This window comes from Poecilia formosa, unplaced genomic scaffold (assembly GCF_000485575.1).
Source record: "Poecilia formosa unplaced genomic scaffold, Poecilia_formosa-5.1.2 Scaffold32, whole genome shotgun sequence".
NCBI lineage: Eukaryota > Metazoa > Chordata > Actinopteri > Cyprinodontiformes > Poeciliidae > Poecilia > Poecilia formosa.
This window is the reverse complement of record NW_006799971.1, coordinates 2,461,207-2,483,874: the sequence shown is the minus strand read 5'-3', so window position 1 is coordinate 2,483,874 and position 22,668 is coordinate 2,461,207. Positions and strand designations below refer to the sequence as shown.

Here is a 22,668-nt window from a genome sequence, read left to right as displayed (position 1 = left end):
CTCAAAAAGACTTGGGCTGGCCATGCTTATTTATAAATGTAAATTTAAGAGTAGAAGAAAAGTTTCATTTATTTCCGAATAATCTGTGTGTGGTCCCTTATATAATGCAACTTTTGACAGACAATATGAATAAAGTATTATTCAGCTTTTTTATTTGTTTTATTTTATTTTTTAACTAAAATTATTAACAGAAATTATATCGGACCCAAAGAGCCTCACGAGGCTCGTCCCATGCTGTGAGGAACGTGGTGACAAACCGGAAGTGTTTGTCGAACAGTTAAAAGCCACTTGACAAAGCCTAGCTGAGGTTAGCCGTCAGCCCCGGTTCCGTCGTTCTGCAGGGATGGAGGTTACACGACAAAGTAAGCAGACAGCCCGCCTTTGGTTTTAGTTCTATCCTTTTGTTGCTTACCATGAAACCCATAGCACATAACATACTCTGCTTCTTTGCAGAGTATGTGTATGCCATAGATAAAAACCGAAATCGCAGTATATGTGTTTCAGCTTGTAGCTAGCTTGCTAGGTAGCATCACTGCCTAAATGTGCTCAGCTCCCTGCTAACTCCCATAGACCTCTGCCTTTTAAACGTTAACCCACTTTATGTTTCCCCAGATTTTAAAGACTGTTTAAGCACAGTGTACAGCGCCATAGAGGAGGCTGACTTTCTTGCCATCGATGGAGAATTTTCAGGTTACTGTCTCCGCATTTTCTGGCTAAAACGTAATTACAAGAAGCCACCACGATATGTGTGAAATTACGGTTTTTCTTTCAGGTATAAGCGACGGTCCTAATGTCAGTGCATTGACCAACGGGCTGGATACACCTGAAGAGAGATACACGAAGCTGAAAAAGGTCATTTAAAACCCTGTTTCTGAAGAGAACTGTGCTGTAAACATGTCTGGTTGACATTGAGGGTTTTTTTTTTTTTTAAATTATTAATAAAATTTTTGTGCAACGTTTTGTTTTTACCCACCAGCATTCCATGGACTTTCTCATGTTCCAGTTTGGCTTGTGTACATTCAGATACGACTCTGCCAAGTCAAAGTGAGTGTCTTCTTCTGCATAAATACACACTTAAAGATCACACAGACAACATCTGGGACAGATTATGTTGGTAGTCTGCTAAACAAATGCAGTGTTTTCCTTTTGTTTTAGCATATAAGTATAGTATATGAAATGTGTTTGACTGTGTCAAGCATAGTGCAGCAGAAAAAAAAGTCGATATGAAAGTTTATCCATCTCTAATATCTGCCACTCTGCATATCCATTCATGAAGCTTTATATCTGTTTACTGACCCATCTGTCCATCAGTATAATATTTAATGTCTTATAAAGTTATAAAGGGACTGATATCCTTGGATGTTTGAGTCCGCATAAGTACGGAATTGTGACTTTTTGGTGTTTTTATCTACCGTTTGCTGTCGTTTTTATTGAGGCTGTCAATTTTTTGTGTAGCCATGCCCACACACCTCCTTATTCTATATAAACTTTTTTTTTTATTATTCTGCTCTTTCTGCAGGTACATTACGAAGCCTTTTAACTTTTATGTTTTCCCGAAACCATTCAGTCGGACGTCTCCTGACATAAAGTTCATCTGTCAAGTAAGCGCGACTTTTTGTTGTTGTTGGGGCTCTTGTAGCTTCGATGTCTGTAAATGGCTTTTCTGTTCGTCACAGATGTTTTCTCTCTTTTTTTTTTTTTTTTTGAAATGAAAAATTCATATGTGGTGCTTTCTTTTGCTATTTCAGAGTTCCAGCATTGACTTCCTGGCGAGCCAGGGATTTGACTTCAACAAGGTGTTTGGTCATGGTAAAAACAGCACTTTGTTTTCTTTATGAACAAAATTATATTTTCTATTGACTATAAATGTTTGACCTTTTAAAACTTAGGAAAAACCCAACAACTTGCTAATCAGAAAAGTTCAAAGGTTTTTCCAAAATTAAGCTACTGCTGTTTAGACTTTTTAAAGAAGCTTCATATATTTATATATTTCAAATTTTTGAGATGGGGGATGAATGAAAGTCTCAATTCAGTACAAGGCAGACGTCTACTGTAAACATGTCACTCTGATGCTAGCTTCTTAGCTGTTTTTATATTTTAAGAAGCCTGTAATGTTTTTCACTGAACTCAAATTAAAAAAAACAACTTCTTATGCTGCTTTTTTTGTTGTCTTTGATATAGTATATAACACCTTTTTATTTGAATTAAGACCATTTGTGGTAGATTATTGATTAAAAATGGGTGTTGTACAGTGGTGGAGTTCTTGGCATGGTTGACTTGCAACAAAAATTGGGTTTTGAACTCTGACCTTGTGTCCTTTGGCTTTGGTGCGTGGAGTTTTCCATTTCTCCTGTGTATGCGAATCGTCTCACCGTTCAAACACACGACAGTTTCTTACTAAACACTGCTTCGACTCTGAGCACAAAACATAATTCGACTAAAGCGTCTGCAAAACGTTCTTTCCTCCTCTTATTTGGATTAAAGCAAACGATTATCCAACAAGTTCCCTCAATACAGAGGGAACTTTGATGCCACAGAATCCCCTTTCAGGAGAGTTTGGCTGCCGATGGTTATGGTAGCCGCAAATCGGAAGTTTCCTGTGCGGTATTAAACGGGTTTTCTCTGCGTTCTCAGGAATCCCGTACCTAAATCAAGACGAGGAAGCTCAGCTGAGAGAGCAGACGGAGGAACGGAGAAACCAGCACGCCAACGGTCTCGGGACGCCTTCCTTTATCTCCCCGTCATCCTCCAAAGTCCCTGCACACGTACCCGACGAACAGAAAGACTTCATCAACAAAGTGGTGTAAGTGGAGCTGCTCTGCCTTGTTGATGTATGGGTGAAATCTGGATGAAACATGAAAAGTCACTGCACCAGTTTGGCAGTCTTTGATATTTAAAACTAAAATCTAATCAGTGCTTATATGGTAAGTTTTTCAGCCGTATCATCCAGCCCTACTTTTGACAATAACTCACAAAACGCAGTATAAGTTGGGGATCCTCCTATGACCTTTTGAACTTTGGGAAGATGTTATCTAAAATCTTTCTGTGCATTTTTAATTCAGAGAGAAGGTCGAGAGGCTTTTCAACGGAAACGAGAAAACTCTGAACTTGGACCCATGTACAGGGTAATGTTTCCTCTTTTCTCTAAAAGTCATTCCTATCCTTTTTTAAAAAAAATTATATTAATGTATATATTTTCCTTCTCAGATTCCAGAGAAAGCTGATATACCAGACACTGAGCTGGAAGTGAGCGCCACTGAACACGCTTTAACATTTCTTTATTGCCTCTTCATAGAAAATTGACATTTATCTTGTCTTGACATCACAGGTTTCCCAAAGGCCTTCATGTAGAAACATTGGAAACAGAAAAGGTACGCATACATCAGATTTTTTTTTTTTTCTTCCATTTTTATGCCTTGTGGATGCAAGTTGCTGACTCGGCTGGTCGTGTCTGCAGAAGGAGCGCTTCATTCAGATCAGTAAAGTTGACGAGGAGGAGAGGAAGAGGAGGGAGCAACAGAAACTGGAGAAGGAGCAGGTGAGTTTATTATTATGGTTATTGTATCGTTTATTATGCATCATTTTTTCTTAGAATAAATATTGTCATAATAAATTCCAATTAAGTGTTTGTTTTTTTTTAAAAAGTGTATTTTTTTCTGTAGTAGTTTTAATGGGTTTTTTTTTTCTTACTGTTCAAATGAGGACATTAATAAATGTGAAAATTATATTGTGATAAACCTTTAAGTTGCCCATATCGCCCACCCCTAACATGAGATGCTTAGTTTTCTGTATTGGTGTGGAAACCTTGATGCCGTCTCATTAATATAAATGCTACGAGGAACAAGTTGCTTTTCTCACAGGTCTCTGTCCTGCATTTCTCCTCTTTCCCCACCAGGAGGAGCTCAATAACGCTGTTGGCTTCTCCAGGGTTATCAATGCCATTTCTAAATCTGTGAGTCACTCCTTTCACTTCATCACATACAAACCTTGTGCTTATTGGCAGTTTTAAGTTGATCATATTGTTTATAATTAATTGTCTAAAATTTCTTATCTTTATAAGAAATTTCATTCTTATAAAGAATGAAATTTCTTTATAAGAAGAAATCATTGCTATGACATATTTCAGTTAAAGTTTTGAACCCCCGCTCTCCCAAAACTGTCTGCATTGTTTGTTTTTTTTTCCTATTTTCGTCACTGTTTTAGTATCAGTAAACCTCAATAAATGTGAAAATAGGATTAAATGCAGTTGGTGTGTGTAGTTTAGTGACAGAAATCATGTTTTATGTGACTGGTGTTATAAAGAAGTGTATTATAACTTGTCATACAGTCTCAGCCATATGTAAAGTTACCTAAAAGTAACATAAATAGTTATCGTTACTTTTGTTATCACAATAGTAGTACAAAACATCGTGATAAAGCTTTAAGTCCATATCGCCTACCCTTAGTTTTAAAAGGAAGAATGCAGAGTTTTTCTGTAATGTTTGGGTTAATAATATGGTTTGCGGTTCTGACTCGCAGGGTAAACTGGTGGTTGGCCACAATATGCTTCTGGATGTGATGCACACCATCCACCAGTTCTACTGTCCGCTGCCAGAGGTAAAAATCGATCCTTCTTCCATTCCTGTTGTGTTGTATGAATTGTTTTAACTTCTAACCTGTCTGGTTATGTCCCTACTCTTTTCTTAAGGACCTTCAAGACTTTAAAGAAGTTGCAATGTGTGTTTTCCCAAGGTAATGTTTCTTTTAAGAAAATATGCACTTCTGTCTTAAACTACTTAGTTTTTACTAGGGCTGGATGATAAATCAGTAACGATAAATATCATGATAGAAGCGTGATCAGTCTCGATAGATTCACTGAACTCCAATCCAGAACTGCACAGCATTCTGGGAGATGTAAGCAACCCAAACCTTTCACGGCGAGCTGAACAAGGGATCGACTAACTCACTCACTCTTTGGTTACCTGGCAGCAACTTTAGTAACTTGTGGTTACCTAAAAACAACCTGTTGTGCAGCAGCAGTTTCAGTTAACTGGATAAAAATAAAAAATGTTTTGGAGAGAAAACTGAGTAAAACACCTCCGGCTTGGCAGGATTTCAGATTTTTAAAACTAGACATGCACAATAACTTTTTATTCTTTAAAAAAAATTAATAAAGTTTTCTCCAATTATACTGATGTAACCTGAACTCGAGTGCTTGATTTTATTAAAAAAAACAAACAAAAAAAACCCATAAACAACTAAACGCCACCAAACATGTTATGGTGCTATTATTCTTCATGATATTGGACTGATAAGAATGATGTCATAATTTATGGTGCCGACTGTTATCGCCCACCTCTATTTAAAACAAAAAACTAATTGATGATTATCTATCAACCAATATGAAATACTTATTTCGTGGTAAATTTTTTCCAGCCATATCATCCAGCCCTGGTGTTTTGATTGTTTTTTGTTTTTTTTTCTTTGTATGTTTTGGATGATTTATCAATTGCTTTTTATCCACTTGTAGACTTCTAGACACAAAGCTGATGGCCTCCACTCAGCCATTTAAGGTAAAATCCAACCTCACCTCTCTATTCTGATTCTGTCAGCCGTGATGAATCTGTTTTCTGAGCAAAGATCTTTCGTCTGTCCAACAGGAGCTGATCAACAACACGTCTCTGGCAGAGCTCGAAAAACAAGTGAAAGAAACTCCGTTCAAGCCACCGCAAGTTGGTGAGTCAGTCCACTGGGAAGTGTCTGAAATGCCTAGTCATGACCCCAAAAGTCAACCGCTGGATGTTTCTCCTCCTCCGTCGTCGATAGAAACCGCCGAGGGGTTCCCTAGCTACGACACGGCCCAGGAGCAGCTCCACGAGGCCGGATACGACGCTTACATCACCGGCCTGTGTTTCATCTCCATGGCCAACCACCTGGGTAAAACAACCAATTTCAGTTCTACTTTTGGTTGCTTGTGGGTTTTATTTCCATTTTAGTTATTGGTTTTGGTTGGTTTTATTATAGATATTTAAAATGCCTTCTAGTTCCAGTGTGAAGTGTTGTGCACAAAATGAAAGTTTATTAGCCTTTCAGATGGTAAATTTGCTTTATTATGGCAATACCTTTACATTACTTGAAAATGTCTGGAAACAGCAATAGTATCGTTTTATCGCAATAATTTCAGGAACAATTTATTGTCAAATGATGACAAGCCTATTGATACTAGATGGTCTGTAAACTGAACTATTTGTATTTGCATTTTAAACGCACTTAAATTTTCTCTACTTTCTGTTGCAGGTTCTTTCCTGATGCCGCCGATATCTTACATCTCCCCCCGATCGAAACTAGTTGAACCTTTCTTCAACAAGTAAGCGCTTTTGTTTGCTTTTTTTATTAAATGCACAAGATCACGTTTTCTTGTTTTACAACTTTATTTTTTTTTTTTTTTTGCTTACTTAGGCTCTTTCTGATGCGGATTATCGACATACCCTACCTCAACATCACCGGACCAGATTGTAAGTAAACTATCGAAACACAACTTTAATTTCTTTATTCTTTTTCTATTGTGGATACAGCTGTAAGTATTTGGTAGGATGTTTTTGAGGAGGTGGGTGTAGGAGGGAAAAACTAGAGTGGAGTTGATGTCCAATCACTGGGAAAAAAACTGCAAGACATTGGGCAATCACCAATCATTTGGTGATTGCCAAATGATTGCAGTCCCCCCCCCACTTTAGGGTTTTTAGATTTTGGCCTTTAAATAGCATTGGTGTCAGTGTGAAAGTTGCTTTAGCGATGTAAGGTATTTTTAAAAATTAGATTTTCTAAATGAACCGTTCTCAAATCCTTAACTCCTTTTTTTTAATTTTCCTTCAACAGTGCAGCCGAAGAGAGACCATGTCCTGTACGTGACCTTCCCCAAGGAGTGGAAGACGAGTGACCTCTACCAGCTCTTCAGTGCCTTTGGTAAGGCATCAGAAAATGGATGTATTCTGCTTTTAATCCGATACTACTCTGTTGATGCTGCTTTTTTTGTTTGTCGTACGCACCCAGGTAACATCCAGGTGTCGTGGATAGACGACACCTCAGCCTTTGTCTCTCTAAGTCAGACGGACCAGGTGCAGATCGGTAAGTCTTGCGCAGTCTGGCCGGGGGCCGGAGAGATGGACTGCCGTTGGGTGTTAACAGGAGCTCTGTTCCACCAGCTATGAACACCAGCCGCTACGCAGAGAGCTACAAGATCCAGACGTACGCAGACTACATCCAGGGGAAACAGCAGGAGAAGGAGAAGCTCGGCCAGCCAGCTAAAACCTGGGGGGATGACAGCTGGGTGAAGCCCCACTACCCGTCCTCCACTACGTCTGCTGGGTTTGGGTTCTCCAGGTGGGGCTGCAAGCGGCTTTCTCCACACACATCATTCAGTGTTTTTTTTGTTTGTTTTTTTTTTTCCCTTCCTGGATTGTAGCTTGTGGTGCACACACGTTTTTAGTTTGAGATTTTCTGATTTTGTTCCAGGAGGAAACGCAGCATCAGTCCCACTCAGGGGGAGCAGGGAGGCGACGACGGCGCATGTGGGGATGGCTGGAACCACTACTCATTCCCAGACGGCACTGGCAGCAAAAAGATCAGATATGATGGTGTGTGAGAGAATATGCATGTATTTATATGGGCAGGACAGATGGGGTTGTTCTTAGGGGGACAGGATGGTTGAATAATCTGTTATTCAACCATCATATAGATGATATTCTACCAAGTTAGGTAGGTACTTTGAAAAAAGTTCTTCCTTGGAAATGTGGACTGGATGCTGACATTAGGATTGGAGACGTCTTGTGCTAACTGCAAACTGTTTAGCGTTGGGATGTTATTTTAGGGTTGAATAGCTTTGCTAATAGGCCACGTCCTTTAACACAACTTGAACACAAAAGTATTTTTTTCAGTGTCCAACCTGATTGTTTTCTGATCGTTTTTTGTTAGTGGATATCACTTGTGCGTCAGATTTATGGGCGTACCAGAAGAGTATAAAGGTTCCAGCTGGAACCTTTGTGTGATTTTTAAAAAATAATTTTATCACAACTTTATTTTTTTTTTTTTTACATGTAAAATCTATGTAATTGGCTAACTAAAATTAATTTGCTAGTATTGGCCCTAAAAAACAAATAGGCTAATTTTGACAGAGCATATCAGATGTTGAGATTTATATATATATATATAAATAATATTTGGATTAAGTAGGACAGTTTATTCAAGGATAAAAAAATTTCTGCTGTTAAAACAAAATCTCACCAAGTATTTTTGTCTAATTCCTTGTGCAAATATTTTGGTACACTTAAAATAAGACTAAACTAACTTACAAGTAACTTTTCAACAAAAGTGAGATTATTTTAACTCGGTAATTCCTTAATATTAATGAAAAAAATACTTGTTTCACTTGCAGATTATTTCACTTATAATATGGAAAAAAATGTGTTTTAGGTGAAATAATCTGTTAGTGGAATTAGCACTTTTAAAGTTCCTTGTAAATTAGTTTTGTCTTAATTAAAGTGTACTAAGATATTTGCACAAGACGCTAAACAATAATGCTTGGTGAGATTTTGTGGGTTTTTTCAGTGTTCTGACTAGGGAAATGTAGCAAGTCAAGCCTGGCTCTCCTTTCCTTAAAGGTTTTCTTAGCTCACTTAATGCCGGATTTTACACCAGTAACGAGTGCAGTGTATCGATTCCTGATCTAAACTCGTCTGCACCGTCTCTCCCTCCAGATGTTGGCGGGCAGGCGAGCGTTGAAGCTGTGGAGAGCAAGACATCAGAAGGCTGGCTGAAGATGACGTAGGTGGAGGGACAACTTCTCTGTGCTGTCCAGGTTCTCTGTGCTGTTGCTTTATGTTTCGTTTTCTCCTGCAGAAATTCTTCATATTTGGCCGAACCAAGTCCAGTCCCAGATGCTAAAAGTCCAGAAGGTGCCGACTCGGGCAGCTATGCTGATGGGACGGCTACGTGGCACCAAACCCCAAAAGTTTCAGGAAGGAAAGGTCAAAAAAGCAAGAAGAAGAAATCTGACGGTGAGTTATTCACTGCTGTGGTTACCTGAAGAGGCGGGGTTGGTGGTTTTGTTCATGGTACATGTTCTGAGTTGAAGTGTAAGGGGTATGGGATCTGATGACCAGGGCTTTCCTCCTTGCAGACTGGTTGTTGGGTCGATTCGTCAACGACCGGAAGCAATTAGCTTTTCTTTTAAAAGAATCTATAGGCTCATTTTTCACTTACTGTAAATAACTTTTCTTCCAATAAAACATTTATAGCGCGCTACAAACTAAAATATAAACATTTTGGAATAATGTATAAATTATATTTAAAATACCACTTGCTGCTTTGCAAAAACAAATAAAATGAAGCTCTTATTTAAAAGTTAAAGAAAAGAGAAGCCTGAATATTCAGAATGTTGAATAAGATGAGACTGAACTGAAATACGCCTCCGTTCAGCGTGCAACTCCCCAGGAAACCATTATTCTACCCTAAGGCTCCAGTCCGGAAAGCATCTTTTACTGCTGTGGTTCTTGAATTGACTTTGGTTTAGATGCAAAACAAAACGCTGAGATTGATGTCTTGGAATTCTGTGAAATTAAGGTATCAATCACAAAAATGATTTTTAAAGAGGCAGTATTAATTAAAGTCAACTTTTTTTTAGCTTTACAGCATGTTATTCCCTCATCAAAAACATACCTGGAGTGTGGCTTTGATTCTCTCATGCATGTTTGAGAAATCACTTAGTCTTCTGTGGCAACCATTCAGCTGTGCTAAACGCATGGGTGGATCTAGCTCCGCCTATGAGATTCTGCCTCATAGAGCAGCCCATTGACTCATTCACTCAGCTCCTTCAAGACTAGCCAGCAGCAATTAGCAAACAGCTGGTGGAACCTGCCAATCTGCTGAGCTCATCAGAGGAGCTACTTCTCAGTGCAACGCTGGTAAAAACGTTGTTAAAGGGTTGATGGAGGAGCCATGTTTTGACTTCCTGAAGGCAGGGTTTCAGAAAGAACAGGGGTTTTTAAAGAGAGACCCAATTTCAAGGTGTTAAATTACAAAGTCAAATTTCTTAAGTCGTATATGATATATAGGATTTTTATTACTTGATTGTGCTATAAAATTATAGTATTTGGCTGGAAAACATGATGCATAAAATTTGACACTCAAATTGTGGGAATTAAAAAGGTTCAGATTTTTCAATGAAATTTTTCTTTTCTTTTTTTCTAACTTGAGACTGTCTCCATCTTTGGTTCCAGCGTCAGATTCTACAACCTCCCTGTTCGAAGTCCCAGAAGTCTGGTAGAGCAGGCTTCTGGGCCGGCCTCTCCTCCTCAACACTTGGTGCACGCTACTCCAGGGTCATAAAGCACAGAGTGCTGCATGCCCTACCTTCATGCTCTCATTCAGCACTTACGGATAAAGTGTCCAAAGCTACCAGCTGAGACATTTAACACAAGTTTTGAAAGCAAAAAAACAAAAAAAATATAATAAGCCATAACAGCAGCTGCCATATTCTGATCTTGTACCAGAGGAGCAGGCACCTCCTCAGAAATGACTATGTATATCTCAAACATGTATAAAGTGCAGAGAGTTTCACTTATTCACTGATGTGTTCAGACTGCAATCTGCCTCCACAGCCATTTGGCACTTTGAATGCATTCATAAATTTTATTGAGAGATGTCTCTAATCAGTCTTATATTTTTTTCTTTTTTTGCGAGTGAATTTTTTGTGCTTGTGTGAGAGTGTCCCATTTTCCCAGTGTTTGTATTCCTGCAAGTTGTTTTCCTAAGAGATAGAAATGCCATTTAATAAATCCCATCAGGATTATTTAGAGTTTTAACACAGTCTGACTTTTTGTTTTTTTCCCTCCTCATTTTAAGAAAATTGTCTTCTTCCTTAGTTTTATCAGACAAATGTGAGCTTATAATTGAGATTGATATTTATTGTTGGTGGCATTTTCACCCTTCATGAAAGGTGCTCTTTATTTTTTTTTGTACATAACTTTTTTTTTTTTCATTTGTGTTCAATGTTTTGTAACTGTCAACCTGCAACGATGTCAAAGTATGCTGTCAGCACAAAAAGATGTACAATTTAAAACATTTTTGTATGAGTTTAAAAATCCTTAAATTTCCTTTTAAAAGAAAAAAGAGGAAAAATTAAAGAATGTTTCTTAGTAATTGTTTCTGTTAGCATTTTTTTTCTACCTTGGAACAATTTTTTTTTCTTTTAAGGTTTAAAACAATGTCTTTTTTTTTACAAATACAATCTCTTCAGTTTTTTATTTCACAATAAAAATTGCCTAAACCTTTTTAATGTCCATTAAATAAAAAAAATCATGATTTTTTTTTTAATTAAGCTATTTAAAACATAGCTGATGTATTAATTACTATTGTTTTAAAACAGCCTTTGACAGGCCTTCTGTATTAAATTTGTTTTAAAGATATGATGCCATTAAGACTTTTTACAGCCTCTTCAGCGCATGAAAAGTTTTTTAAAAAAAAAAAAAATGTGTTCTGTCTCCATGATGTTTAATGGTCTGGTCTGACAAAGATCTGCTTCTTTTGCTGAGATTCTTCCGAAGTCTGCCAATTTCGCTCCAAAGCTGTTCAGGAGTTTTCAGGGTGTTTCCTTGACGTGCTCTTTGCTCCCTTTAAAATCCGTCTTTGACTTCCAAAAAACATAAACCAGGATGATCAAAACCTCTACTGCAAAAAGAACAAAAGAGACTCTCGGAAATATTAAACGAGGGGAAAATGTGTGCAATCTGTACAGTATACATTTTAAAAACATTTTTTTGTTTTACCTGTTGTGTCTGAGCAGCAGCACCACAGACAAGGTGCCGTCTGGGAGCGAGTTGAAGACTCTACTCAGTCGGCGGTCCAGCTTATTCAGGAGGCTCGCTTCCTGATTCTACATGAGACAAAGTGGAGCCTTAATGATGTGCTCAACATAATAAATCCAATAAAAATGCTACTTTTGATGTGCATTTCATATTAAATTAGAAAGAATCCCAAATCATTTACAGTTCAAACTGGTTGCCTGACCTTCAGGTTGGATCTAGTTTTCACCTTAACTAAACTGTCACACCCATTTAATGTTAATGATCCGTACTCACCTGTTAGCAGCACATTGTTATTCACTGGTGCTGATCGATTGAAGAGTGGTTTGACTAAGGTTTGCATTTTTAGTTGGTTCAAACTTATACGTTTATAAATAAAGGTTGATAAAAGTTGGAAGAGGAGGTTTCACACCAACACAAAACTTAAAATCTTCTTAGAAGATATTTTGTGGGGTTTAAGTGTTTTTGTTTGGTGTAATACCTGAAAGTCACAGTAGGTGGCATCATGTGATTAAAATGTGATTAAAAGGAGTCAGAGGTAACTTCTCAGCAGGTGTGCTGATTGCGCCGCCGGAAACGCGCAGGTTTTGACCATCGTCGTTGCTGTTTGTTGTTGAATAATTGCGGCAATTACTTGAAGCTTTTAGTTGGACTAAGTTAACACTGTAAGTGTGCAATATACAATTTCGCATCTTGTTGGAGAGCGCAAGATCAATAAAAGATCAAAAGAACAGCAGGTGTTCGTTCATTGGGTCCACGAAGTGCCACTCAGCAGCCTGCCAGTGGCTTAGGTTAGTTTTGTTTTCTTTATGAAGAACAAGACACTATATTCATAAGTCAGAAACTGCGCTTCAATTAGGAGCCTTAGTCAGTTACGCAGAGGACACAGCACGGAGGATGAGAAAGAAGGACGAGTTCCTGGACGAAACTATCAGCTGATTCATCCGACGGGGACTCCATCACTTCTGGCGCCCATCGCTGGCAGCGAGGTATGAACAGCAGCGCTTCCAACATGGGCATGAGGACTTTTAAAAATACATTTTAAAAAATTATTAATTACTTAAACAATTTTATACGTTTAGTTTGAATTTTCAGCCATGGAGGTTGCCTTTTTATCACCTGCGCAATGCAGGTTGATGACGCGGTTGGGTAAACACAGGAAGGCTAACTTTACCTAAGTTGTCGTTTATTATATTGTCATATTGCACTTGACTTAGGCTCGCCTACAGCATTTTTATTTCTATTTCTCAAATAAAGTTTATTGCTATAACTAATAATGGATCAATTTAAGACAGTTATTAACGGGTGAACATAAATAAAGGAGGACGTCATGAACAAGTCCTGTCAGTACTACTATACAACTTATCTTCATTAAGGTGGTGGTAAGTAACTTTTCTAATAAAAAAATTATTCTTTTTACATTTGTTACATATGTCATTAAATAATGGAAGTAGTAGATGGGATAATCTGAAAAAAATCAAGGTAACTACAGAAATATACAGCTCAGTAAGGAACAACCAATCAGAGCCAGAAGGAGGGTCTTAATGCTGTCAATCGCCCTAGATAGTAAGCATGGCCACCAATGATGGCGGGATAAACAGTTTTCCTAGATAATTTGTTTCTCCGCAATTAGTATATTGAGCAGCGCATACATGAGCATGATTGACAGGACCTGCCTCGTTGCTCTGATTGGTGGATTATCTGTCTCATACTGTCAGGACATAAAGACGTTAAATACTTGGAAAACATAGTTTTTCTAAAACTCACACACCAGCTTTAAACATACTGATACAACTTTAGAAATTAAACAATAATATCACAGCATTTAGCCTCATATCAGTTTCTGGAATTAAAACAGAAAAATTCTTAAGTCGGAATTCTCAGTTTCTGGTTCTGACTTCTGAAGTAAACAAAGAGTATTTACCCTCTGAATCCCACCGTAGGTAAATGAGTCAGGCCTCTGCTCGTCCGCGGCATCCTCCTCTGCGTCTTGCATCTTCCTTGATGTCGCCATGCCAACCCATGAATGTAAGTGTGGTGGAGTCATAGACGGCCAGGTTAGATACCCGGTTTTCAGCAGATGATCTGAGGAGCTGAGTGCCGCGTGTTTGCCATCAGAACTCTCAAACTCTGTCAAACACACACGGTCAGGCTGTACATTTCTGCAAAACGTCTCGTGAACATGAAAGAAAATGAACTACACGTCGTTTACCCACCAATGCGTGCATGCCTTGCATGCATACCGGGCAGCGTGACACTTTTTATTGACCCAAAGGGACTGAATGCCTCTCTGAGGCTCTCCTCGCTCAGGTCCGGTGCGATGGTGCCGGGATGCAGATGTTTACCGTTGACTTTAGCCGTCTGTAATGATCCGTTCGTTTGTCTGCCGGGATGGAAACCTGATGGTTTTCCACCCAACAGACGGCCGTTAACTGTAGCAGAAATGCTCAGTCCCTCAGCCACGTCCTTACTCAGTCTGCTGACATAAAGCTGATTGGTGTTGACTCTGTCGCTCATTAGAGCGTCCAGATTCAGGTCCAAGTCCAGCATTGATTCTTTGACAGGCCTCTGCACCTGGAACATTTACAAACAGATAAAAAACAAACATTAAGTTTAAGTACATAAACATTAGAGGAAGAAGAGTAGAGCAAATGGAGAAGCTCTACCTTGATGGTCTGACCCGACACGCTGAACCCATTCAGAACTTCTAAAGCGAGCATTGCTCCTTCCAGCATCTGAAACTCCACCTTGGCGTGAATCTGGAAATTAAATTTAAGAAGAAGAAGAAGAAGAAGAAGTGACCAACCTCATCCAGAGACAGTGAAACTCATTCTTTTTTTTTTTTCTTTATATGATGACAGAACAATCATAAACATGAAATCCACCCTGACTCCTGTGTTCCTCATCTGGACTTTGTGGACCGGCCCGCAGCAACTAAACAGCCGCTTCACTTCTCTTTTGGAAAAGTGGACTGGGAACGGCCCGGAAAATACGGTGCACATGTCCCGGAAGACTGCAGAAACCTGCGGATAAAACACACGCTTTGGTACCTTCCAACACCGCCTGCACAACCGCAATGTCTACAGAGCGTGGCGAAGAGCTCACATTGTGATGCAGCTGCTGCTGGTGATAACGGTGAGCGTAGCTTCTTTTCATATGGTCAGAGAGGGACGAAAAGCGAAGGACGGACAGGAACAAGTGACTCGTCTGGTTCCTGAAGGATGACAGCATCTGCAGAAGGAATGGGATTCAGGGAGATGCTACAGTACTAGAGGTTGTCAGAGCAACTAAATATGTCTGGGTTTTTTTTTTTTCTTGATAAAAGATAAACTAAAGAGGCTGTTAGTTATTCAGAGGGGAGAAAACTGTAACTGTTTAAAATGTTCACCTCTTTGTCAGATCTGTACCAGCGCTGATGGGACAGGTCCAGGTCAACGAAGGCGCGCTTTCCCAGAAATGCTACGGGGCGGCTGAGGCTCTGCAAAATGTCTGCAAACCTACGTGAGAGAGAGGGGAGGGGGGAGTTAAGAACTGAAGCAGAAACATGACGCAAGAAAAGTTTCACTGATTTTCTCATTTATTGAGGCAGAGAAAGGAACAGCTCCTGTTTGGATCAGGATGAAAACGCTTAATGTTGCATCGTGTGAATGTCTTTCCCCCCCCTCCCCCTCCATCAGTGAAGCTCACGGGGAATTAAAGGAGGCAAGGCTTGACAAGAAAAAAATAATTCACCTTTTGTGCCAAAATATATTTTCAGAATAAAACAGAATAGAGTACAAACAATCTGCTGGGTTTCCATAGATACAGGGTTCATGTGCTCTACCTGCCGTAAAATTGAAGCATTTTCAAGGTAAGTTTTCAAACTTTTCCAAAGCCACGCAATTCACTATTATGTGACATTTATTACTGTCATTAATAATATATTGTGATAGTATTCTCCATTCTACAGCAGGGACAAAATAAACTAAAATATAACTACATTTAATGTTTTGAAAATTCTCTCCCACACACCTGACTGGTCTGAGAACAAAACAGTAATTTAACAAAAAAAATCCCCAATTTCAACAAGTTTCAACATATAAAATATCAGACCAGCTTTATTTCAATTAGATCAATAAGTCATTGAGGGTTTAGGAATAACAAATACATCACATTAAATAAATTGACTTGTGTTGAGGTAAATGATCTTCCTGCTCAAGTCAAATGCTATAACATATTTAAAAAAAAAAACTCACTTTACTTTCTGTAACCAATCTTTTCTCTGAGAAAGAAAAAAAGACTTCTCAAACATCTGATTAAAATTCAAGGATTTCAACCCCCTGTACAAACTCTGTAAACAAGAATCTTTTTGGACCAATTTCAGTCATAATCTGAACTTAGCTACATGTGTTTGACACCTAGGATCTACTGGAATGTATGCATGACTGGATTGAAAGTTCAAAAATACTTCATTGACCCCACAAGGGAAATTAAAACTCATTGTACCTCATATTAATTCAAATTCTTCAGAGTTATTATAGATGTACTTTTGTTTTTGTAAAGGCCCATGAGATGGGACTTTACAAAAAGAGCTATATACATCAAACCAAATAGAACAGAACAGATGTCAAGGACATAAAGAGCTGTAAAGATTTCTGCTCACCTGTAACTTGGCGTGGGTTCAGGTGTGCAGTCGGGAGACTCCTCTAAGCTCCACCCCCACAGCTCCTCCAGGTGAAGCTCCACAACCTGCCAGAGTGAACAGGAGGTCGCAGGTTTTAACATCTGTAAAGGACCTGGAGCGTCTGCGCTGTTTGCAAAAAGCGGCCCGTCACCTGGAGCGGCCCCGTTCTGATGAAGTACTGGGCCAGATCCAGCGCTGCCACGGCGTCCTCGGTGGGATTGTGACCCCTCTGGTCCTCGGTTTGGATCTGCCTCCTGAGATGCGGGCGGAACAATAACCAACCGTGTGACAGACACGCAGAGACGCTTGAACGGGAACTCACTTCAGCACCGCCTGGGCCAGAACCTTCAGCTTAAACTTCTGTCCGTGTTCTTTCCTGTACAGCAGGGCGGTGTCGATCACGTGAGGATGGATGAGCTGTTGTTGGGGACGGGAAGTCACAACGGTTTTAAAACCACAACTTTTGTGCACTTTTTTTTTGTAGGAATGCACTGATTGCACTTTTCTGGTTGATTACCAGATTAAAGAGCCTGACCTGCCGATATTGATTTTATTTTATTTTTTTAAATGTTGCCGAGTATAGCAAGAAAACGACTCGCAGACTAAGTGAAACAGTAGAGTAAAAATGTTTGCGCTCTTTAACTCCCTTCTGAATAGTAGCAAATGTACAAATCCTTCCAAGAAAGTATATAAATCTTTAAACTTACAATAAACCAGCCTTAAGAAAAGATGGAAACTGTAAAGTAACTAGTTTCCGAAAAAAAACTAACTTTGGTTGATGATTATAATCAAACAGAATTTGGTGCTGAAACGTTTACTTGCTCTGAGACTGAACATCATGTAAGAATCTTGGTGACTTACTTTGAGTGCTTTGAGGTCATTGTTGAGGGAGTGGCCCACCAGAACGGCATCATCTGGTAACAGTGTCCTGATCTTAGCCTGAACGTCCCGCAGCGTGGTGGTGACCGGTCTCAACATGGCTGCAGTGATGCCTGAGAACCTGATAAACCAAATAACCGTCTACCTTCAGATTCCATTCAAAACGACTATTAATTCAAAAGGGAAATTAAAATATAAGCCATGACAAAACATGCACCTGTACATACCCTTACAGTAGGCTGAGAGTTTGATTAGAGCATGTGTGTGTTTTAGCATTTCTAACTCTGTAAGGCCATTTTTTCCAACACATACTACATTGTGAGGGCCTATTAAAAGATATATAGAGGTAATGTATATTTTTATATGTGTATGTGTGTGTGAAGCAGGTTTTTATGTCCTTCTGGGGACCTATTTCTGTCTACAATGGAGGGTTGTGGGGACCACTGCTTTTGTGGCGACATTCCTTGGTCCCCATGAGGGGAAAAGCTGTTTTTGGATTAGGTATGTTATGATTAGGGTTAGGCTGTAGAAAATGAATGGAAGTCAATATTAAGTGCCCACAAGACACGAAAACACGACTGTGTGTTTGTGTGTGCTAGCATACCTCGTTAAGTAATCGATGACATGGTTTTGAGGTTTCACCAGCTCATCCAGTAAGCAGTTCCCATCACCGTCCACCAGAGAAACACGAGCCAACTCGTTTCCTTTCATTGTCTGACACTGAAACACAACGAGAAACAGACTGGACAATATGAAGACTGAAGCACTACAGTAGTCTAGTTTTTAACCCTGCTGCGGTTTTAGCACGATGCTAACGGTCGGACAGCGGGGAAGCAGGAGAAGTTGTTCTGTCAGACCGTCACTTCCCAAAACCACAAAAAAAAAGAAAAAAAAAAAGAAATCATAAAACCACTGTCTGAGCTCACATACTGTGAGGATGGATGGATGGATGGATGGATGGATGGACGGACGGACGGACTCACCATTTCACAGTCTAGTCCATACAGCGGGCTGTCATCGGTTACACGGACATCGCTGCCTGTGCACAGAAAGTCCTCAAAACCTGGAAGTCCTGCATCAAATGAAGGTGCAGAACACATCTATGTTCAAGAGCAAAACTTTAAAAACACATTGTTTCACTGGGATGGATGAATCAAAAACTAGCTTAGCATTTTACTCACCATGTGAATACAATTTAAAAACAGAGTAAGTTTGTAATACTGAAAACCCCCGAACGAGTGGGGGGTAATGTGGAGGTTTGCTTATTATATATAAAAGATTCAGCTGGAATGAAACTGATTCTCCATCTATTCCTTTAATAAGTTTTATTATGTAAAAAAATCATAACATTTTACAAATTTAAAAATCAAACTAAATTTTTACCCTTGACTGGATAGTGATTCTTTATCATCTGTTGTTGGCTAAGCAGATATGCAGTCAGTCCCCTCCTCTGTGTGCCAAACGCAGTGATAACTGGGTGATACTTCAGAGCTGAAGAAGCAAAAAACACACAAAGTTCATCTGATAATTTTTGGTTTTGTTTCTACTGAACCCCCCCGAAACACAACATCATAGCACAAATAAATAGATGTGAATAAATACAAAGGGTTTTCGCAAAGATAATTACACAGAACAAAAGTTTGAAATGGTGATCAATAAGAAAAAGTGAACAGTACATAAGTAGATAAGGGCCACTGAAAAACAATCAGAATTCTGATTAATTTCCATTTTCCTCAGGATTCTAACTTTAATCTAAAAATTCTGACTGTAATCTCGGGATTGTGTCTTTAATTGAAGTGAGAATTTCAACAGAATTCTAACTTCAATTTCTAATTTTTAACTTTAATTTCAAAATTTTGACTTTTTTCTTAGAATTCTGCCTGTAATCCTGAGGTTTTTTTTTTTCCATTATCCCTAATCCTCTTCCGTAGAACAGTAATTGATACTTTACAAATTGTTACAGTACATCTTATTTGCTAGTTGTATCCAAAGCAACAACATTCACGCTTCGCCCCTCACCGTCATGAAGCGCCTCCTCTGCTGCAGAAAGACATAAAAAGTCCACCTTAGGAACTTCAAGGCTGAAGATGTCAGATGCCACATCATCAACATCATCAGATGATGAAGTGAAGGAAATTCTCTGTCAGAAACAAATAAAAATAAACTATGAAAGGCATCTACAGTATAATAATCAGAACCGCTATCGTTCCCCTCCAATTCCTCACGGTGGCATAGCTGCTCCGGAGGTGCTCCATCGAAAGGTAGTGGTTGTAGAAGAGACTCTGCGTCACACCGTCCACGATCGCGACATTTATACGGCTGACCTTCTTCTGATGGTGGAGACGACACCAACTGTTGTGGACAGGAATGCGGAAACAGCATGAGTCAATCGTGAATGAGTCAGAGACGTAGCCGACAGGAGAAAAGCTACCTCGGTTGTTTGATACCCCTGGATTTCCCCAGAGCAGCAAAATGAAGCAGCTCCATCAGCTGAGCCACGGTGATCGGCTGCCGCAAGCGGTCCAGGCGCACCGACACCTTCGCTGAACCGCAAGGCCGTCGCCGGAGGTCTTCGTCGCCTTCCTCCTCAGTCTTCCTTCTTTTGACGTCCTCCTGAGCAGACGGGGCTTCATTTTGTCTTTTCTTTTTGCCGCTCAGGACGTTTGAAGATGAGGAGCACTCCATGCTCAGGCCGATGTTTCTACAGTTAAGGAAAAGCGTAAAAGAGCATTTGAAATTCACATGGTTTGAATGGGAGTATGGAAGAGGTTGCAAAATTTCTAGTGTAGGTTAGCAGAACTGTGAACAGTTTTTGTGACTTTTCACACTTTAGTGTTCAGAATTAATTACACTTTCTGAACTATTTGAAAGAAGATTTGTTGCATTTTATTTTTACATGTCTGACCAATGTAGGCTGTTTTTTTTTTATTTTTTATTTTTTATCAGTTTCAGTTTATTTATTTGACATTGGCTGTTATACTTCTGATGGCACTGACTGAACAAATTAAGGTTGTTTTTACATGTTTGACTAAGCTGTAGGTTAATCGCAACGACAAAAAGATTGCAATATTTATCTATGGTACTGAAATTAAACTTTTTCCTAATAATATGAAAATTCTCCCCAAAGTAGGAGAGTCCAACTGGATATTTACAAACAAATATGTCTTATCTGGAAGATTTGCCAGTCATTGAGACCTACAGGTCTCAGTCAGTCACTGAGCTGATCAAGAACTCTTAGGTATACCAAAATATTCTAGACAGTTTAAGCGGCCATCTATCCAACAGATCAAACTGGGTCCAAACTGGGTCATTAGCAGGACAATGACTCGAAAATACAGCAGCAGATCTACAACACAATGACTGGAAAGAAAAAAATCAAATCAGGGTGCTGCAAAATTTAGACCTTCAACTGATTGAAACCTTTACAAACTGAAGCAATGATGCCATATTTCCTCCATAAAGATATGAGAGACTGACAAAGTCATTCAAAACACGCTACTTTTGAAAATTCGCGTTGTTATTGTTTGCCTAATTTTGATAACTCATGAGTGTTTTAATCTGACATTGCAGAGCTAAAAGTAAAGAGGGGAATAATGAAGATCTGAGCCAAACATCACACTGCTAAACAATAGCAACCATCATAGCACTTTTTCCACGTAGCCTTTACCTACATAAAATAATGTTAAAATTCAAAGGCTCATTGGTTTAACAGTCCGTGTGTTTCGATTTCACCTCAAACACGACACCCTAAAAGTATTGAAACATGTTAAACCTTAAAGGGAAACTTAAAATTTAAAGAGATTTAGCACACATAAAAGTAATTCCGAGCGTAAATTACCAAATATTACGGGTCCAGATGAGTTCCATAGGGACAGAAACACACTTTCAGAGCACGTTACTGGATGTTGTTCAAAGGAGAGGGGAATTGGTGACAACTTCTTAAAACTGCCTTTCAGAATAAACTACCATTGGGTTTTTAGTTTACATTTACTGGATGATTTGAACATTTTCAGACGGTTAATAAATTTTATTCTTTCTTTTATCGTATCTAGATGAAGAAATATTTACCACGTTTTCATTCTTGTTTGCATAAATCTTATAATTACGATAAGTTGTGCTTTTATTTTTGACGTAAAACGCTATTCCGGAAATGCATGTTTTCGGACTTTTGGCTGTTTCCCTGCAGCTCTGCGTTCGATGTCGCTGCCTTACAGAACAAACTAATCGAGCTCAGCATTATTAATTAATGTTTGAAAAAACAGCGGCAATTTTCGAGTTTTCAGGTCATGCAGCAAGAAGTTTCTATTTACGTTGCGATAATAACATAGGGAGATGATTTGCATGAAACGACGGATATGGCTACAAGAAAATTAGCAAAGTAAGTGAATTAGCTCATTAGGCCCCCTAAAGCTAACACATTTTGACAAAGAAACGTCACCGCATAGTTCCAATATTTAGATTTCCTACTTTTTAAGGGCCTTAAAGATAAATGTTATTTCTCAAAAAAAAGTGCACTGTTCATTTTATAGTATGTTTTCAATTGGGTTTTTGTTATTTTTGACAGAATCAGCATTGTAATTGCTCAGCGTGACACGAGGGTATAATTTCGTCCGTTTTATTCGTGTTCATAAAATACAGAAATCATTCTTCTTTTTTTCCAAAACTGTAAGTTTAGGATAGAGTTCAATTAAACTGCTTACAGAGCACGCCAGAAACCTCAGCAAGAACTGAATTTAAAGACATACGAAGTGTAATACAGCCATGTTAAGAATACAACGTGAATGAAGAAACGTATGACTGAAGATACCATAAGAAAAACTGGTGTGTGGTCTTGTTTTCAGCGGATTAGATTTTGAATTATTATGAGCAGTTATTATTATTAAGCAATTTGTCATCTACATTTATTTATTGAACCATTAATTTACCAGGAAGTCCCTTAAAATAAAACCTGTTTTTCGAGGTCAAAAGGCACACAAGGTTCAGATCATTAAACCCCCCCCCATAAAATTCACTTAAGTACAAAGTAAATTTATACGTGCAAGAATATAACTTAAGAATATAACTTCATAAATTAATTTTAAATTAAATACAGGCAATTTGTTGTACACACATTCTCATGATATAGTAGTTCTAATTGCTGTTGGGTATATCATGCATATCTAATCAGTTGTCAGCTTTTTGCGTTGTTGTTTTAATTTTATATTTTACATCATCTTTCTTTTCATGTACGTTTTTGTAACATATGTCTTGTCCTTACATTTTCTGTTTTGGTTTAAAAAAATTAGGAAT

General features: G+C 38.7%; 3 protein-coding genes and 1 long non-coding RNA gene across 7 annotated transcripts in view; 3 read left to right on the top strand and 1 right to left on the bottom strand.

Moving 5' to 3' along the window:
- Nucleotides 1–251: 251 nt before the first annotated feature.
- Nucleotides 252–10,480, top strand: parn (poly(A)-specific ribonuclease (deadenylation nuclease)). Its single transcript, XM_007549693.2, has 26 exons — nt 252–362; nt 613–690; nt 773–852; nt 977–1,044; nt 1,520–1,601; nt 1,749–1,809; nt 2,635–2,803; nt 3,063–3,125; nt 3,208–3,246; nt 3,329–3,371; nt 3,458–3,538; nt 3,896–3,952; nt 4,519–4,596; nt 4,688–4,731; nt 5,510–5,552; nt 5,640–5,715; nt 5,806–5,916; nt 6,277–6,346; nt 6,439–6,494; nt 6,856–6,942; nt 7,030–7,104; nt 7,182–7,359; nt 7,492–7,613; nt 8,733–8,799; nt 8,875–9,032; nt 10,254–10,480. The coding sequence occupies exons 1-26, from the start codon at nt 344–346 to the stop codon at nt 10,298–10,300; spliced, it is 2,052 nt and encodes a 683-aa protein (XP_007549755.1). The 5' UTR covers nt 252–343; the 3' UTR covers nt 10,301–10,480.
- Nucleotides 10,481–11,507: 1,027 nt separating this feature from the next.
- Nucleotides 11,508–21,325, bottom strand: rexo5 (RNA exonuclease 5). 4 transcript variants are annotated; one of them, XM_016670310.1, is made up of 20 exons: nt 21,218–21,325; nt 21,041–21,126; nt 19,811–20,080; nt 19,605–19,731; nt 19,399–19,519; nt 18,763–18,870; nt 18,363–18,451; nt 17,984–18,099; nt 17,362–17,500; nt 16,823–16,917; nt 16,652–16,754; nt 16,480–16,565; nt 15,226–15,334; nt 14,943–15,068; nt 14,723–14,860; nt 14,504–14,596; nt 14,054–14,411; nt 13,762–13,967; nt 11,802–11,908; nt 11,508–11,703 (listed from the first exon to the last, which is right to left on the bottom strand). In XM_016670310.1, the coding sequence occupies exons 3-20, from the start codon at nt 20,062–20,064 to the stop codon at nt 11,649–11,651; spliced, it is 2,430 nt and encodes an 809-aa protein (XP_016525796.1). In that variant the 5' UTR covers nt 20,065–20,080; nt 21,041–21,126; nt 21,218–21,325; the 3' UTR covers nt 11,508–11,648. The 4 variants fall into 4 exon arrangements, with proteins under 4 accessions (XP_016525796.1, XP_016525797.1, XP_007549751.1 ...); XM_016670311.1 differs by having other exon boundaries at nt 21,051–21,126; XM_007549689.2 differs by lacking the exon at nt 21,041–21,126 and having other exon boundaries at nt 21,218–21,324.
- On the top strand, nt 11,915–14,842 carry LOC107835948 (uncharacterized). Its single transcript, XR_001661792.1, has 2 exons — nt 11,915–12,826; nt 14,699–14,842. It is a non-coding gene; the product is annotated as an uncharacterized LOC107835948 (long non-coding RNA).
- Nucleotides 21,326–21,550: 225 nt separating the features above from the next.
- Nucleotides 21,551–22,668, top strand: part of eri2 (ERI1 exoribonuclease family member 2) — a 6,787-nt gene continuing 5,669 nt past the window's right edge. Inside the window, exon 1 of the mRNA XM_007549687.2 lies at nt 21,551–21,757. Within this exon, the coding sequence (XP_007549749.1) occupies nt 21,735–21,757 (23 nt within the window). The 5' untranslated portion in view covers nt 21,551–21,734. The remainder of the gene's footprint in view (nt 21,758–22,668) is intronic.

Coding starts and splice junctions, on each gene's coding strand:
- parn (XM_007549693.2), top strand. Junction 3,372..3,457: donor AAACATTGGAAACAGAAAAG/GTACGCATACAT, acceptor TCGTGTCTGCAG/AAGGAGCGCTTCATTCAGAT. Junction 5,917..6,276: donor CTCCATGGCCAACCACCTGG/GTAAAACAACCA, acceptor TTTCTGTTGCAG/GTTCTTTCCTGATGCCGCCG.
- rexo5 (XM_016670310.1), bottom strand. CDS start 20,064: ATGGAGTGCTCCTCATCTTCAAACGTCCTGAGCGGCAAAAAGAAAAGA. Junction 16,918..17,361: donor ATGACCTCAAAGCACTCAAA/GTAAGTCACCAA, acceptor CCCCAACAACAG/CTCATCCATCCTCACGTGAT. Junction 11,704..11,801: donor CTGCTGCTCAGACACAACAG/GTAAAACAAAAA, acceptor TTCTTTTTGCAG/TAGAGGTTTTGATCATCCTG.